This window comes from Venturia canescens, chromosome 6 (genome assembly GCF_019457755.1).
Source record: "Venturia canescens isolate UGA chromosome 6, ASM1945775v1, whole genome shotgun sequence".
NCBI classification, from domain to species: domain Eukaryota; kingdom Metazoa; phylum Arthropoda; class Insecta; order Hymenoptera; family Ichneumonidae; genus Venturia; species Venturia canescens.
This window is the reverse complement of record NC_057426.1, coordinates 22,548,741-22,568,442: the sequence shown is the minus strand read 5'-3', so window position 1 is coordinate 22,568,442 and position 19,702 is coordinate 22,548,741. Positions and strand designations below refer to the sequence as shown.

The 19,702-nt window shown below is 37.8% G+C and overlaps 1 protein-coding gene across 1 annotated transcript; it reads right to left on the bottom strand.

Annotated features, from left to right (window-relative positions):
- Positions 1 to 18,084: 18,084 nt before the first annotated feature.
- LOC122412695 (uncharacterized) lies at positions 18,085 to 19,168 on the bottom strand. The gene is made up of 2 exons (XM_043422432.1): positions 18,368 to 19,168; positions 18,085 to 18,138 (listed from the first exon to the last, which is right to left on the bottom strand). The coding sequence occupies exons 1-2, from the start codon at positions 19,166 to 19,168 to the stop codon at positions 18,085 to 18,087; spliced, it is 855 nt and encodes a 284-aa protein (XP_043278367.1).
- Between the last annotated feature and the right edge of the window lie 534 nt (positions 19,169 to 19,702).

Genomic DNA, 19,702 nt, shown 5'->3' with positions numbered 1-19,702 from the left:
CGGCATCACTCGATTGTAAGGTATGATCTCGAATCGCACGTCGGGAAGCTGTTCAGTTCGAAATGTCAGTGAATCTTGTTAATTTTTATCGATTCACACAAAAGTGTATCGGTGATCACCAATGTTCATGTTTATGAACGTTCGGAAACGACATCACTCGATTGAAAGGTGTGATCGCGATTCGCACATCGGAAAGCGATCCTGAACGAAATGTCAGTGAATCTGGTTAATTTGTGTCGATTCACACAAAAGTACATCGGTGATCTGCAATTTTCACGTTTATGAACGTTCGGAAACGACATCACTCGATTGTAATGTATGATCTCGATTTGCACATCGGAAAGCGATTCAGAACGAAATGTCAGTGAATCTTGTTAATTTGAGTCGATTCACACAAAAGTGTATCGGTGATCACCAATTTTCATGTTTATGAACGTTCGGAAACGACATCACTCGATTGTAATTTATGATCTCGAATCGAAATGTCATTGAATATTGTTAATTTGTCATGAATTGAACAGAAATTTTATTGGTGATCACCAATCTTTATGTTTATGAACGTTCGGAAACGTTTTCATCGCTCGATTGTCAGTTCAGTTCTCAAATGGCCCTTCGGATTGCGATACTAAATGTCTGTAAAATTAGTGATATGTGACGTTTATCGGTGAACGTTTCCAATCTTTCATAAACACGAAAATAGGTAATCAGCGATAATCTTTTGTGTTAATCGTTACAAATTAACAATTTTTTCCGACATTTCTATCAGAATCGCAATCCGAAATGCGATTCGAGACTGGAACTGACATTCGAACGATGTCGTTTCTGAACGTTCAAAAATATGAAAATTGGTGATCACAAATAAACTTTTGTGAGAATCGTTACAAATTATCAAGATTCACTGGCAATTCGAACAGAATCGGTTTCCGATGTGCGAATCGCGATCACACCTTACAATCGAGTGATGTCGTTTCCGAACCATCAAAAACGTGAAAATTTGATGATCACCGATACACTTTTGTGTGAATCGATACAATTTAACGACATTCACTGACATTTCTTTCTGAATCGCTTTCCGATGTGCGAATCGAGATCATACCTTACAATCGAGTGATGTCATTTCCGAACGTTCATAAACGTGAAACTTGGTGATCACCGATACACTTTTGTGAGAATCGCAACAAATCAAGAAGATTCACTGACATTTCGAACAGAACAGCTTTCCGACGTGCGATCCGAGATCATACCTTACAATCGAGTGATATCGTTTCCGAACGTTCATAAACGTGAAAATTGGAGATCACCGATACAATTTTGTGTGAATCGATAGAATTTAACACATTCACTGACATTTCGAACAGAACAGCTTTTCGACGTGCGATCCGAGATCATAACTTACAATCGAGTCATGTCGTTTCCGACCGTGCATAAACATGAAAATTGGTGATCACCGATTCACTTTTGTGTGAATCGATAGAAATTAAAAAGATTCACAGACATTTCGTTCTGAATCGCTTTCCGATGTGCGGATCGAGATCATAACTTACAATCGAGTGATGTCGTTTACGAACCATCATAAACGTAAAAATTGGAGATCACCGATACACTTTTGTGTGAATCGATACAATTTAACGACATTCACTGACATTTCGAAAAGAGCAGCTTTCCGAAGTGCGATTCGAGATCATAACTTACAATCGAGTTATGTCATTTCCGAACGTTCATAAACGTGAAAATTGGTGATCACCGATACAATTTTGTGTGAATCGATACAATTTAACAGATTCGAACAGAACAGCTTTCCGACGTGCGATTTGAGATCATAACATACACAATCGAGTGATGTCGTTTCCGAACGTTCATAAACATGAAAATTGGTGATCACTGATACACTTTTGTGTGAATCGATACAATTTAACAACATTCACTGACATTTCGTTCTTAATCGCTTTCCGACGTGTAATGATCTCGAATCGCACGTCGGAAAACGATGCTGGTCGAAATGTCAGTGAATGTTGTTAAATTGTATCGATTCACACAAAAGTGTATCAGTGATCACCAATTTTCGTGTTTATGAACGTTCGGAAACGACATCACTCGATTGTAAGGTGTGATCGCGATTCGCACATCGGAAAGCGATTCAGAACGAAATGTCAGCGAATCTTGTTAATTTGTGTCGATTCACACAAAAGTGTATCGGTGATCACCAATTTTTATGTTTATGAACGTTAGGAAACGACATCACTCGATTGTAAGGTATGATCTCGAATCGCACGTCGGAAAGCTGTTCAGTTCGAAATGTCAGTGAATCTTGTTAATTTTTATCGATTCACACAAAAGTGTATCTGTGATCACCAATTTTCACGTTTATGATGGTTCGGAATCGACATCACTCGATTGTAATATTTGATCTCGATTTGCACATCGGAAAGCGATTCAGAACGGAATGTCAGTGAATCTTGTTAATTTGTGTCGATTCACAAAAAAGTGTATCGGTGATCACCAATTTTCATGTTTATGATGGTTCGGAAACGACATCACTCGATTGTAAGTGGTGATCGCGATTCGCACATCGGAAAGCGATTCAGAACGAAATGTCTGTGAATCTGGTTAATTTGTGTCGATTCACACAAAAGTATATCGGTGATCTGCAATTTTCACGTTTATGAACGTTCGGAAACGACATCACTCGATTGTAATGTATGATCTCGATTCGCACATCGGAAAGCGATTCAGAACGAAATGTCAGTGAATCTTGTCAATTTGTGTCGATACACAAAAAAGTGTATCGGTGATCACCAATTTTCATGTTTATGAACGTTAGGAAACGACATCACTCGATTGTAATGTATGAACTCGATTTGCACATCGGAAAGCGATTCAGAACGAAATGTCAGTGAATCTTGTTAATTTGTGTCGATTCACACAAAAGTGTATCGGTGATCACCAATTTTCATGTTTATGAACGTTCGGAAACGGCATCACTCGATTGTAAGGTATGATCTCGAATCGCACGTCGGAAAGCTGTTCAGTTCGAAAAGTCAGTGAATCTGTTTAATTTTTATCGATTCACACAAAAGTGTATCGGTGATCACCAATGGTCATGTTTATGAACGTTCGGAAACGACATCACTCGATTGTAAGGTGTGATCGCGATTCGCACATCGGAAAGCGATTCAGAACGAAATGTCTGTGAATCTGGTTAATTTGTTTCGATTCACACAAAAGTATATCGGTGATCTCCAATTTTCACGTTTATGAACGTTCGGAAACGACATCACTCGATTGTAATGTTTGATCTCGATTTGCACATCGGAAAGCGATTCAGAACGAAATGTCAGTGAATCTTGTTAATTTGTGTCGATTCACACAAAAGTGTATCGGTGATCACCAATTTTCATGTTTATGAACGTTCGGAAACGACATCACTCGATTGTAAGTTATGATCTCGGATCGCACGTCGAAAAGCTGTTCTGTTAGAAATGTCAGTGAATGTGTTAAATTGTATCGATTCACACAAAAGTGTATCGGTAATCACTAATTTTCACGTTTATGAACGTTCGGAAATGACATAACTCGATTGTAAGTTATGATCTCGGATCGCACGTCGGAAAGCTGTTCTGTTCGAAATGTCAGTGAATCTTCTTGATTTGTTGCGATTCTCACAAAAGTGTATCGGTGATCACCAATTTTCACGTTTATGAACGTTCGGAAACGACATTACTCGATTGTAAGGTATGATCTCGATTTGCACATCGGAAAGCGATTCAGAACGAAATGTCAGTGAATCTTGTCAATTTGTGTCGATTCACACAAAAGTGTATCGGTGATCACCAATTTTCATGTTTATGAACGTTAGGAAACGACATCACTCGATTGTAAGGTATGATCTCGAATCGCACATCGGAAAGCTGTTCAGTTCGAAATGTCAGTGAATCTTGTTAATTTTTATCGATTCACACAAAAGTGTATCTGTGATCACCAATTTTCACGTTTATGATGGTTCGGAATCGACATCACTCGATTGTAATATTTGATCTCGATTTGCACATCGGAAAGCGATTCAGAACGGAATGTCAGTGAATCTTGTTAATTTGTGTCGATTCACAAAAAAGTGTATCGGTGATCACCAATTTTCATGTTTATGATGGTTCGGAAACGACATCACTCGATTGTAAGTGGTGATCGCGATTCGCACATCGGAAAGCGATTCAGAACGAAATGTCTGTGAATCTGGTTAATTTGTGTCGATTCACACAAAAGTATATCGGTGATCTGCAATTTTCACGTTTATGAACGTTCGGAAACGACATCACTCGATTGTAATGTATGATCTCGATTCGCACATCGGAAAGCGATTCAGAACGAAATGTCAGTGAATCTTGTCAACTTGTGTCGATTCACACAAAAGTGTATCGGTGATCACCAATTTTCATGTTTATGAACGTTAGGAAACGACATCACTCGATTGTAATGTATGAACTCGATTTGCACATCGGAAAGCGATTCAGAACGAAATGTCAGTGAATCTTGTTAATTTGTGTCGATTCACACAAAAGTGTATCGGTGATCACCAATTTTCATGTTTATGAACGTTCGGAAACGGCATCACTCGATTGTAAGGTATGATCTCGAATCGCACGTCGGAAAGCTGTTCAGTTCGAAATGTCAGTGAATCTGTTTAATTTGTGTCGATTCACACAAAAGTGTATCGGTGATCACCAATTTTCATGCTTATGATCGTTCGAAAACGACATCACTCGATTGTAAGGTATGATCTCGAATCGCACGTCGGAAAGCTGTTCAGTTCGAAATGTCAGTGAATCTTGTTAATTTTTATCGATTCACACAAAAGTGTATCGGTGATCACCAATGGTCATGTTTATGAACGTTCGGAAACGACATCACTCGATTGTAAGGTGTGATCGCGATTCGCACATCGGAAAGCGATTCAGAACGAAATGTCAGCGAATCTTGTTAATTTGTGTCGATTCACACAAAAGTGTATCGGTGATCACCAATTTTCATGTTTATGAACGGTAGGAAACGTCATCACTCGATTGTAAGGTATGATCTCGAATCGCACGTCGGAAAGCTGTTCAGTTCGAAATGTCAGTGAATCTTGTTAATTTTTAGCGATTCACACAAAAGTGTATCGGTGATCACCAATTTTCACGTTTATGAACGTTCGGAAATGACATCACTCGATTGTAAGTTATGATCTCGGATCGCACGTCGAAAAGCTGTTCTGTTTGAAATGTCAGTGAATGTGTTAAATTGTATCGATTCACACAAAAGTGTATCGGTGATCACCAATTTTCACGTTTATGAACGTTCGGAAATGACATAACTCGATTGTAAGTTATGATCTCGGATCGCACGTCGGAAAGCTGTTCTGTTCGAAATGTCAGTGAATCTTCTTGATTTGTTGCGATTCTCTAAAAAGTGTATCGGTGATCACCAATTTTCACGTTTATGAACGTTCGGAAACGACATCACTCGATTGTAATGTTTGATCTCGATTTGCACATCGGAAAGCGATTCAGAACGAAATGTCAGTGAATCTTGTTAATTTGTGTCGATTCACACAAAAGTGTATCGGTGATCACCAATTTTCATGTTTATGAACGTTCGGAAACGACATCACTCGATTGTAAGATATGATCTCGGATCGCACGTCGAAAAGCTGTTCTGTTCGAATGTGTTAAATTGTATCGATTCACACAAAATTGTATCGGTGATCTCCAATTTTCACGTTTATGAACGTTCGGAAACGACATCACTCGATTGTAAGTTATGATCTCGAATCGCACGTCGGAAAGCTGTTCAGTTCGAAATGTCAGTGAATCTCGTTAATTTTTATCGATTCACACAAAAGTGTATCGGTGATCATCAAATTTTCACGTTTTTGATGGTTCGGAAACGACATCACTCGATTGTAAGGTGTGATCGCGATTCGCACATCGGAAACCGATTCTGTTCGAATTGTCAGTGAATCTTGATAATTTGTAACGATTCTCACAAAAGTTTATTTGTGATCACCAATTTTCATATTTGTGAACGTTCAGAAACGACATCGTTCAAATGTCAGTTCCGGTCTCGAATCGCATTTCGGATTGCGATTCTGATAGAAATGTCGGAAAAAATTGTTAATTTGTAATGATTAACACAAAAGATTATCGCTGATTACCTATTTTCGTGTTTATGAAAGATTGGAAACGTTCACCGATAAACGTCACATATCACTAATTTTACAGACATTTAGTATCGTAATCCGAAGGGCCATTTGAGATCTGAACTGACAATCGAGCGATGAAAACGTTTCCGAACGTTCATAAACATGAAGATTGGTAATCACCAATAAAATTTTTGTTCAATTCATGACAAATTAACAATATTCAATGACATTTCGATTCGAGATCTTAAATTACAATCGAGTGATGCCGTTTCCGAACGTTCATAAACATGAAAATTGGTGATCACCGATACACTTTTGTGTGAATCGACACAAATTAACAAGATTCACTGACATTTCGTTCTGAATCGCTTTCCGATGTGCAAATCGAGTTCATACATTACAATCGAGTGATGTCGTTTCCGAACCATCATAAACGTGAAAATTGGTGATCACCGATACACTTTTGTGTGAATCGATAAAAATTAACAAGATTCACTGACATTTCGAACTGAACAGCTTTCCGACGTGCGATTCGAGATCATACCTTACAATCGAGTGATGTCGTTTCCTAACGTTCATAAACATGAAAATTGGTGATCACCGATACACTTTTGTGAGAATCGCAACAAATCAAGAAGATTCACTCACATTTCGAACAGAACAGCTTTCCGACGTGCGATCCGAGATCATAAGTTACAATCGAGTTATGTCATTTCCGAACGTTCATAAACGTGAAAATTGGTGATCACTGATACACTTTTGTGTGAATCGATACAATTTAACAACATTCACTGACATTTCGTTCTGAATCGCTTTCCGACGTGTAATGATCTCGAATCGCACGTCGGAAAACGATGCTGGTCGAAATGTCAGTGAATGTTGTTAAATTGTATCGATTCACACAAAAGTGTATCAGTGATCACCAATTTTCATGCTTATGAACGTTCGAAAACGACATCACTCGATTGTAAGGTATGATCTCGAATCGCACGTCGGAAAGCTGTTCAGTTCGAAATGTCAGTGAATCTTGTTAATTTTTATCGATTCACACAAAAGTGTATCGGTGATCACCAATGGTCATGTTTATGAACGTTCGGAAACGACATCACTCGATTGTAAGGTGTGATCGCGATTCGCACATCGGAAAGCGATTCAGAACGAAATGTCTGTGAATCTGGTTAATTTGTTTCGATTCACACAAAAGTATATCGGTGATCTCCAATTTTCACGTTTATGAACGTTCGGAAACGACATCACTCGATTGTAATGTTTGATCTCGATTTGCACATCGGAAAGCGATTCAGAACGAAATGTCAGCGAATCTTGTTAATTTGTGTCGATTCACACAAAAGTGTATCGGTGATCACCAATTTTCATGTTTATGAACGGTAGGAAACGACATCACTCGATTGTAAGGTATGATCTCGAATCGCACGTCGGAAAGCTGTTCAGTTCGAAATGTCAGTGAATCTTGTTAATTTTTAGCGATTCACACAAAAGTGTATCGGTGATCACCAATTTTCACGTTTGTGAACGTTCGGAAATGACATCACTCGATTGTAAGTTATGATCTCGGATCGCACGTCGAAAAGCTGTTCTGTTCGAAATGTCAGTGAATGTGTTAAATTGTATCGATTCACACAAAAGTGTATTGGTGATCACCAATTTTCACGTTTGTGAACGTTCGGAAATGACATAACTCGATTGTAAGTTATGATCTCGGATCGCACGTCGGAAAGCTGTTCTGTTCGAAATGTCAGTGAATCTTCTTGATTTGTTGCGATTCTCTAAAAAGTGTATCGGTGATCACCAATTTTCACGTTTATGAACGTTCGGAAACGACATCACTCGATTGTAATGTTTGATCTCGATTTGCACATCGGAAAGCGATTCAGAACGAAATGTCAGTGAATCGAGTTAATTTGTGTCGATTCACACAAAAGTGTATCGGTGATCACCAATTTTCATGTTTATGAACGTTCGGAAACGACATCACGCGATTGTAAGTTATGATCTCGGATCGCACGTCGAAAAGCTGTTCTGTTCGAAATGTCAGTGAATGTGTTAAATTGTATCGATTCACACAAAAGTGTATCGGTAATCACTAATTTTCACGTTTATGAACGTTCGGAAATGACATAACTCGATTGTAAGTTATGATCTCGGATCGCACGTCGGAAAGCTGTTCTGTTCGAAATGTCAGTGAATCTTCTTGATTTGTTGCGATTCTCACAAAAGTGTATCGGTGATCACCAATTTTCACGTTTATGAACGTTCGGAAACGACATCACTCGATTGTAAGGTATGATCTCGATTTGCACATCAGAAAGCGATTCAGAACGAAATGTCAGTGAATCTTGTTAATTTCTATCGATTCATACAAAAGTGTATCGGTGATCACCAATTTTCATGTTTATGAACGTTCGGAAACGACATCACTCGATTGTAATGTATGATCTCGATTTGCACATCGGAAAGCGATTCAGAACGAAATGTCAGTGAATCTTGTTAATTTGAGTCGATTCACACAAAAGTGTATCGGTGATCACCAATTTTCATGTTTATGAACGTTCGGAAACGACATCACTCGATTGTAATTTATGATCTCGAATCGAAATGTCATTGAATATTGTTAATTTGTCATGAATTGAACAGAAATTTTATTGGTGATCACCAATCTTTATGTTTATGAACGTTCGGAAACGTTTTCATCGCTCGATTGTCAGTTCAGTTCTCAAATGGCCCTTCGGATTGCGATACTAAATGTCTGTAAAATTAGTGATATGTGACGTTTATCGGTGAACGTTTCCAATCTTTCATAAACACGAAAATAGGTAATCAGCGATAATCTTTTGTGTTAATCGTTACAAATTAACAATTTTTTCCGACATTTCTATCAGAATCGCAATCCGAAATGCGATTCGAGACTGGAACTGACATTCGAACGATGTCGTTTCTGAACGTTCAAAAATATGAAAATTGGTGATCACAAATAAACTTTTGTGAGAATCGTTACAAATTATCAAGATTCACTGGCAATTCGAACAGAATCGGTTTCCGATGTGCGAATCGCGATCACACCTTACAATCGAGTGATGTCGTTTCCGAACCATCAAAAACGTGAAAATTTGATGATCACCGATACACTTTTGTGTGAATCGATACAATTTAACGACATTCACTGACATTTCTTTCTGAATCGCTTTCCGATGTGCGAATCGAGATCATACCTTACAATCGAGTGATGTCATTTCCGAACGTTCATAAACGTGAAACTTGGTGATCACCGATACACTTTTGTGAGAATCGCAACAAATCAAGAAGATTCACTGACATTTCGAACAGAACAGCTTTCCGACGTGCGATCCGAGATCATACCTTACAATCGAGTGATATCGTTTCCGAACGTTCATAAACGTGAAAATTGGAGATCACCGATACAATTTTGTGTGAATCGATAGAATTTAACACATTCACTGACATTTCGAACAGAACAGCTTTTCGACGTGCGATCCGAGATCATAACTTACAATCGAGTCATGTCGTTTCCGACCGTGCATAAACATGAAAATTGGTGATCACCGATTCACTTTTGTGTGAATCGATAGAAATTAAAAAGATTCACAGACATTTCGTTCTGAATCGCTTTCCGATGTGCGGATCGAGATCATAACTTACAATCGAGTGATGTCGTTTACGAACCATCATAAACGTAAAAATTGGAGATCACCGATACACTTTTGTGTGAATCGATACAATTTAACGACATTCACTGACATTTCGAAAAGAGCAGCTTTCCGAAGTGCGATTCGAGATCATAACTTACAATCGAGTTATGTCATTTCCGAACGTTCATAAACGTGAAAATTGGTGATCACCGATACAATTTTGTGTGAATCGATACAATTTAACAGATTCGAACAGAACAGCTTTCCGACGTGCGATTTGAGATCATAACATACACAATCGAGTGATGTCGTTTCCGAACGTTCATAAACATGAAAATTGGTGATCACTGATACACTTTTGTGTGAATCGATACAATTTAACAACATTCACTGACATTTCGTTCTTAATCGCTTTCCGACGTGTAATGATCTCGAATCGCACGTCGGAAAACGATGCTGGTCGAAATGTCAGTGAATGTTGTTAAATTGTATCGATTCACACAAAAGTGTATCAGTGATCACCAATTTTCATGTTTATGAACGTTCGGAAACGACATCACTCGATTGTAAGGTGTGATCGCGATTCGCACATCGGAAAGCGATTCAGAACGAAATGTCAGCGAATCTTGTTAATTTGTGTCGATTCACACAAAAGTGTATCGGTGATCACCAATTTTTATGTTTATGAACGTTAGGAAACGACATCACTCGATTGTAAGGTATGATCTCGAATCGCACGTCGGAAAGCTGTTCAGTTCGAAATGTCAGTGAATCTTGTTAATTTTTATCGATTCACACAAAAGTGTATCTGTGATCACCAATTTTCACGTTTATGATGGTTCGGAATCGACATCACTCGATTGTAATATTTGATCTCGATTTGCACATCGGAAAGCGATTCAGAACGGAATGTCAGTGAATCTTGTTAATTTGTGTCGATTCACAAAAAAGTGTATCGGTGATCACCAATTTTCATGTTTATGATGGTTCGGAAACGACATCACTCGATTGTAAGTGGTGATCGCGATTCGCACATCGGAAAGCGATTCAGAACGAAATGTCTGTGAATCTTGTTAATTTGTGTCGATTCACACAAAAGTGTATCGGTGATCACCAATTTTCATGTTTATGATGGTTCGGAAACGACATCACTCGATTGTAAGGTGTGATCTCTATTCGCACAGCGGAAAGCGATTCAGAACGAAATGTCAGTGAATCTTGTCAATTTGTGTCGATTCACACAAAAGTGTATCTGTGATCACCAATTTTCACGTTTATGATGGTTCGGAAACGACATCACTCGATTGTAATATTTGATCTCGATTTGCTCATCGGAAAGCGATTCAGAACGAAATGTCAGTGAATCTTGTTAATTTGTGTCGATTCACACAAAAGTGTATCGGTGATCACCAATTTTCATGTTTATGATGGTTCGGAAACGACATCACTCGATTGTAAGGTGTGATCGCGATTCGCACATCGGAAAGCGATTCAGAACGAAATGTCAGTGAATCTTGTTAATTTGTGTCGATTCACACAAAAGTGTATCGGTGATCACCAATTTTCATGTTTATGATGGTTCGGAAACGACATCACTCGATTGTAAGGTGTGATCGCGATTCGCACATCGGAAAGCGATTCAGAACGAAATGTCTGTGAATCTGGTTAATTTGTGTCGATTCACACAAAAGTATATCGGTGATCTGCAATTTTCACGTTTATGAACGTTCGGAAACGACATCACTCGATTGTAATGTATGATCTCGATTCGCACATCGGAAAGCGATTCAGAACGAAATGTCAGTGAATCTTGTCAATTTGTGTCGATTCCCACAAAAGTGTATCGGTGATCACCAATTTTCATGTTTATGAACGTTAGGAAACGACATCACTCGATTGTAAGGTATGATCTCGAATCGCACGTCGGAAAGCTGTTCAGATCGAAATGTCAGTGAATCTTGTTAATTTTTATCGATTCACACAAAAGTATATCGGTGATCACCAATTTTCACGTTTATGATGGTTCGGAAACGACATCACTCGATTGTAATGTTTGATCTCGATTTGCACAACGGAAAGCGATTCAGAACGAAATGTCAGTAATTCTTGTTAATTTGTGTCGATTCACACAAAAGTGTATCGGTGATCACCAATTTTCATGTTTATGATGGTTCGGAAACGACATCACTCGATTGTAAGGTGTGATCGCGATTCGCACATCGGAAAGCGATTCAGAACGAAATGTCAGTGAATCTTGTTAATTTGTGTCGATTCACACAAAAGTGTATCGGTGATCACCAATTTTCATGTTTATGATGGTTCGGAAACGACATCACTCGATTGTAATATTTGGTCTCGATTTGCACATCGGAAAGCGATTCAGAACGAAATGTCAGTGAATCTTGTCAATTTGTGTCGATTCACACAAAAGTGTATCGGTGATCACCAATTTTCATGTTTATGAACGTTAGGAAACGACATCACTCGATTGTAAGGTATAATCTCGAATCGCACGTCGGAAAGCTGTTCTGTTCGAAATGTCAGTGAATCTTGTTAATTTTTATCGATTCACACAAAAGTGTATCTGTGATCACCAATTTTCACGTTTATGATGGTTCGGAAACGACATCACTCGATTGTAATATTTGGTCTCGATTTGCACATCGGAAAGCGATTCAGAACGAAATGTCAGTGAATCTTGTTAATTTTTACCGATTCACACAAAAGTGTATCGGTGATCACCAATTTTCACGTTTATGATGGTTCGGAAACGACATCACTCGATTGTAATGTTTGATCTCGATTTGCACATCGGAAAGCGATTCAGAACGAAATGTCAGTGAATCTTGTTAATTTGTGTCGATTCACACAAAAGTGTATCGGTGATCACCAATTTTCATGTTTATGATGGTTCGGAAACGACATCACTCGATTGTAAGGTGTGATCGCGATTCGCACATCGGAAAGCGATTCAGAACGAAATGTCTGTGAATCTGGTTAATTTGTGTCGATTCACACAAAAGTATATCGGTGATCTCCAATTTTCACGTTTATGAACGTTCGGAAACGACATCACTCGATTGTAATGTATGAACCCGATTTGCACATCGGAAAGCGATTCAGAACGAAATGTCAGTGAATCTTGTTAATTTGTGTCGATTCACACAAAAGTGTATCGGTGATCACCAATTTTCATGTTTATGAACGTTCGGAAACGGCATCACTCGATTGTAATTTATGATCTCGAATCGAAATGTCATCGAATATTGTTAATTTATCATGAATTGAACAAAAATTTTATTGGTGATTACCAATCTTCATGTTTATGAACGTTCGGAAACGTTTTCATCGCTCGATTGTCAGTTCAGATCTCAAATGGCCCTTCGGATTACGATACTAAATGTCTGTAAAATTAGTGATATGTGACGTTTATCGGTGAACGATTCCAATCTTTCATAAACACGAAAATAGGTAATCAGCGATAATCTTTTGTGTTAATCGTTACAAATTAACAATTTTTTCCGACATTTCTATCAGAATCGCAATCCGAAATGCGATTCGAGACCGGAACTGACATTTGAACGATGTCGTTTCTGAATGTTCAGAAATATGAACATTGGTGATCACAAATAAACTTTTGTGAGAATTGTTACAAATTATCAAGATTCACTGACAATTCGAACAGAATCGGTTTCCGATGTGCGAATCGCGATCACACCTTACAATCGAGTGATGTCGTTTCCGAACCATCAAAAACGTGAAAATTTGATGATCACCGATACACTTTTGTGTGAATCGATAAAAATTAACGAGATTCACTGACATTTCGAACTGAACAGCTTTCCGACGTGCGATTCGAGATCATAACTTACAATCGAGTGATGTCGTTTCCGAACGTTCATAAACGTGAAAATTGGAGATCACCGATACAATTTTGTGAGAATCGCAACAAATCAAGAAGATTCACTCACATTTCGAACAGAACAGCTTTCCGACGTGCGATCCGAGATCATAAGTTACAATCGAGTTATGTCATTTCCGAACGTTCATAAACGTGAAAATTGGTGATCACCGATACAATTTTGTGTGAATCGATACAATTTAACACATTCGAACAGAACAGCTTTTCGACGTGCGATCCGAGACCATAACTTACAATCGAGTGATGTCGTTTCCGAACGTGCATAATCATGAAAATTGGTGATCACGGATTCACTTTTGTGTGAATCGATAGAAATTAACAAGATTCACCGACATTTCGTTCTGAATCGCTTTCCGATGTGCGAATCGAGATCATCACTTACAATCGAGTGATGTCGTTTCCGAACCATCATAAACGTGAAAATTGGTGATCCCCGATACACTTTTGTGTGAATCGATAAAAATTAACAAGATTCACTGACATTTCGAACTGAACAGCTTTCCGACGTGCGATTCGAGATCATACCTTACAATCGAGTGATGTCGTTTCCTAACGTTCATAAACATGAAAATTGGTGATCACCGATATACTTTTGTGTGAATCGACACAAATTAACCAGATTCACAGACATTTCGTTCTGAATCGCTTTCCGATGTGCGAATCGCGATCACACCTTACAATCGAGTGATGTCGTTGCCGAACCATCATAAACATGAAAATTGGTGATCACCGATACACTTTTGTGTGAATCGACACAAATTAACAAGATTCACTGACATTTCGTTCTGAATCGCTTTCCGATGTGCAAATCGAGATCAAATATTACAATCGAATGATGTCGTTTCCGAACCATCATAAACGTGAAAATTGGTGATCACAGATACACTTTTGTGTGAATCGATAAAAATTAACAAGATTCACTGACATTTCGAACTGAACAGCTTTCCGACGTGCGATTCGAGATCATACCTTACAATCGAGTGATGTCGTTTCCTAACGTTCATAAACATGAAAATTGGTGATCACCGATACACTTTTGTGTGAATCGACACAAATTGACAAGATTCACTGACATTTCGTTCTGAATCGCTTTCCGATGTGCGAATCGCGATCACACCTTACAATCGAGTGATGTCGTTGCCGAACCATCATAAACATGAAAATTGGTGATCACCGATACACTTTTGTGTGAATCGACACAAATTAACAAGATTCACTGACATTTCGTTCTGAATCGCTTTCCGATGTGCAAATCGAGATCAAATATTACAATCGAATGATGTCGTTTCCGAACCATCATAAACGTGAAAATTGGTGATCACAGATACACTTTTGTGTGAATCGATAAAAATTAACAAGATTCACTGACATTTCGAACTGAACAGCTTTCCGACGTGCGATTCGAGATCATACCTTACAATCGAGTGATGTCGTTTCCTAACGTTCATAAACATGAAAATTGGTGATCACCGATACACTTTCGTGTGAATCGACACAAATTGACAAGATTCACTGACATTTCGTTCTGAATCGCTTTCCGATGTGCGAATCGAGATCATACATTACAATCGAGTGATGTCGTTTCCGAACGTTCATAAACGTGAAAATTGCAGATCACCGATATACTTTTGTGTGAATCGACACAAATTAACCAGATTCACAGACATTTCGTTCTGAATCGATTTCCGATGTGCGAATCGCGATCACACCTTACAATCGAGTGATGTCGTTTCCGAACCATCATAAACATGAAAATTGGTGATCACCGATACACTTTTGTGTGAATCGACACAAATTGACAAGATTCACTGACATTTCGTTCTGAATCGCTTTCCGATGTGCGAATCGAGATCATACATTACAATCGAGTGATGTCGTTTCCGAACGTTCATAAACGTGAAAATTGCAGATCACCGATATACTTTTGTGTGAATCGACACAAATTAACCAGATTCACAGACATTTCGTTCTGAATCGATTTCCGATGTGCGAATCGCGATCACACCTTACAATCGAGTGATGTCGTTTCCGAACCATCATAAACATGAAAATTGGTGATCACCGATACACTTTTGTGTGAATCGACACAAATTGACAAGATTCACTGACATTTCGTTCTGAATCGCTTTCCGATGTGCGAATCGAGATCATACATTACAATCGAGTGATGTCGTTTCCGAACGTTCATAAACGTGAAAATTGCAGATCACCGATATACTTTTGTGTGAATCGACACAAATTAACCAGATTCACAGACATTTCGTTCTGAATCGATTTCCGATGTGCGAATCGCGATCACACCTTACAATCGAGTGATGTCGTTTCCGAACCATCATAAACATGAAAATTGGTGATCACCGATACACTTTCGTGTGAATCGACACAAATTAACAAGATTCACTGACATTTCGTTCTGAATCGCTTTCCGATGTGCGAATCGCGATCACACCTTACAATCGAGTGATGTCGTTTCCGAACCATCATAAACATGAAAATTGGTGATCACCGATACACTTTTGTGTGAATCGACACAAATTAACAAGATTCACTGACATTTCGTTCTGAATCGCTTTCCGATGTGCAAATCGAGATCAAATATTACAATCGAGTGATGTCGTTTCCGAACCATCATAAACGTGAAAATTGGTGATCACAGATACACTTTTGTGTGAATCGATAAAAATTAACAAGATTCACTGACATTTCGAACTGAACAGCTTTCCGACGTGCGATTCGAGATCATACCTTACAATCGAGTGATGTCGTTTCCTAACGTTCATAAACATGAAAATTGGTGATCACCGATACACTTTTGTGTGAATCGACACAAATTGACAAGATTCACTGACATTTCGTTCTGAATCGCTTTCCGATGTGCGAATCGAGATCATACATTACAATCGAGTGCGTTCGCGGACAATTCACCGAATACTTTTCATCGAATGACAATTCGTCGAATACTATTCATCGAATGGAAAATTCATCGAATGGAAAATTCGTCGAATGGACAATTCATCGAATGGAAAATTCGTCGAATGGAAAATTCGTTGAATGGAAAATTCGTCGAATGGAAAATTCGTCGAATGGAAAATTCGTCGAATGAAAAATTCGTCGAATGGAAAATTCGTCGAATGGAAAATTTGTCGAATGGAAAACTCATCGAATGGAAAATTCGTCGAATGGACAATTCACCGAATGCAAAAGTCATCAAATGGAAAATTTGTCGAGCGATAACGAAAATGACTATATCTTAGCGGAAAAATAATTTTTTTTTTAATTCATAATTTTTTTCAGACTGCTCACTCAATGTACCACTCTTAGAACTACCCAGAGCCAACGACGTGGACGTGGTGGTTTCTGGCTCCATTTATTTTTTTTTTATTTTTTTTATTTTTTTTTCTTTTTTTTTTATTTTTTCTTTATTTTTTTTTATTTTTTTAATTTTTTTTTTATTTTTTTTAATTTTTTTTTCATTTTTTTTTCTTTTTTTTTTAATTTAAAAAATTTTTTTTAAATTAAACAAATTTTTTTTTTCAATATTTCTTGTTTCTTAGATCGTGTGATTTTGAAAATTTTTTTTTTTTCTGGTTTTTTTGAGTTCTTCGTTAACTTTGTTAGAACTTTATTTGAATTCTGTAATATCGTGAAACTATAATTTATATCAAATGAACGAAATATCTTTTTCGATGAGTTTGTGAACAAAATACTTTAGTTTGTCTTTTTCAATTCTTTTTTTATTCTTCTGTTTTGTCTTTGTTGGGTAATGTATTTTCTTGATCGAGTTGTCGATAAAATATAGATTGGGATATTTATTTGGACTTTTTCCCGTTATTTGGATTGTAAATTATACTCGTTATATTAATTATTACTCGTTATGATCATACTTGAAATTGAAAAAATTATATTTTTCTTCGGTATTTTTAATTAGATAAATCCAAAAAAATATGACATCCAGTATGAAATTTCCGTCGTTCTGCTAGATTGTCAAATTTAGAATGACAAGTGATTGGCGATGGCTCTCAAATATTTCAACTTGTCTCTAAATAATGGTTGGTTATATTTTTCCACAATTTTCAACAGCTTTTCGTTGTGGTTTTTATATTTTTTAGAAACCGGAGCTCCTGATATGGCATTCCGAATTTGAGAAACAACCATCTCGTTTTTTGATTGTTCAATTTTCAAACTTCCGATCAGATGCCATATGGAAGGATTTTTTCTTTTAACAATTTCATTGAATCCTCGATGCCATCCCTCAATATTATTATTTGTCCGTGGAAGATCCGCCTCACAGGCATCATACTGGTTCCAATATTTGATCGCTATCTTTCCGGATCTACGGTTTCCTCTGCGATCGATGCGACCGATATACTGTTCTTCAAACGAAAAAATGAAATTATCCAGATCAACATCTGGATTAGGAAACACCTCTTCAACAAGCCGGTCGAACAAATTTTCCACATCGTCAGCAGGAACAAAAGCCAGCGCAGCAAAATGTTTTATTTTTTGTGCAAACTCTTCGTCAGTGTCATAGCGAATCTTCATATTATGAGCTGATATTTTTCTGTACAATGCTTGGTTGAAATGGAAATTACAGAATCTAACTGTAATATCTGGAAAAACGTCTTTGAATGCTCGAGCAGCAGCTAGTTCCATATCAATAAGGATCGTTGATGGTTCCAAATTGGGCTTGGCATTTTTTATAGCTCGCAGCATCTCACAATAAAATGATGTTGATTTCCCAGACAGCAGTACGAAAATCAATGGAATGATGCGGTCTTCGATTCTTGCGTGGATTGTGTATAATTGTGAGAACAATGTAGGACACGCATCAAAAGTACCATCGGCAAACCAATGTTCAGCTGTGGCCAACAAGTCCAGATTTTCTTCTGTTCCGAAAATAATTATTCGATCTTCGACGGCTCCTTTATCCCAAATCAGGAAATTTTCTTTTTTTTCAGTTTCTCTATATTGAGGAGGTAGTATCAAACTTTCGCGACTTGGCGGGTTTGGGAGATGATTTTCATTGGAACGATTGTTCCGTAACATTTTTTTTAGTGAACTAGTCGAAGGCATTTCCACCACAACGCTGTCGGGAATTTCCGAAGCAGCACGGGAAACAATCTCGTGATTACTTTCCGTTGTCGATTTTGCGCGATCTTTGAGGGACTGGACGATTTTTTCTTTCATCACAAAAGCTGCATTACCGCCGTGATTGTGGACACCCTCTTTAACAACATTGTCAGCGTTGGTGATGACTCGTCCACGACAATGCTTTTCTCCATAGTCAATGCATCGCCAATAAATGTTTCCGTTTGTTTCATGTTTTTTATCACGATGATACAGAAAACCATTTAACAATAGTCTATCTTTATCCTTTTCACTCTTTATGAACTCAAGCGGCATTTTATTATTTTTGACAGAATCCCTTGAACTACTTTAAGATAGCCACCGTCATATATAAATGGGCACTCGATGCCAAAAGTCGTGAATTGCCGCACTATTGCACACGCTTGTTTTCCTTATGCATTCAACTTTTCTAGAGTGTAGGAAACACAATCTCTGCATAGAGTAGTCTGCTTTCCATATAGTACTGTAGAAAATGTGCAGCGATGAACCTCTAGCTCTTCAATTCTAGTATGAGTAACTACTCCTTCCTGAAAAAATTGTATGAGAATAAATTGTTGTTTTATAATAGAGTAGCGGTAATGTACTAAGGTAGATGTGCTTTAAGTCTCTAAATCGATATTCAGATGCAAAAGTCGCCCGAACTTAAGCATTTGGCATGCGTATTCGGGAACGATCACGTTCTTTGGCATCCGGAATAACCGTGGATTAATTATATGCGGTCTTGGCAAAATGGAAAAAAATTGATATTGTGGTTTTGTTGAAAGGATCAAAACATTTTGCAAATTATTCGTTTTAAGTGATTTACATAAC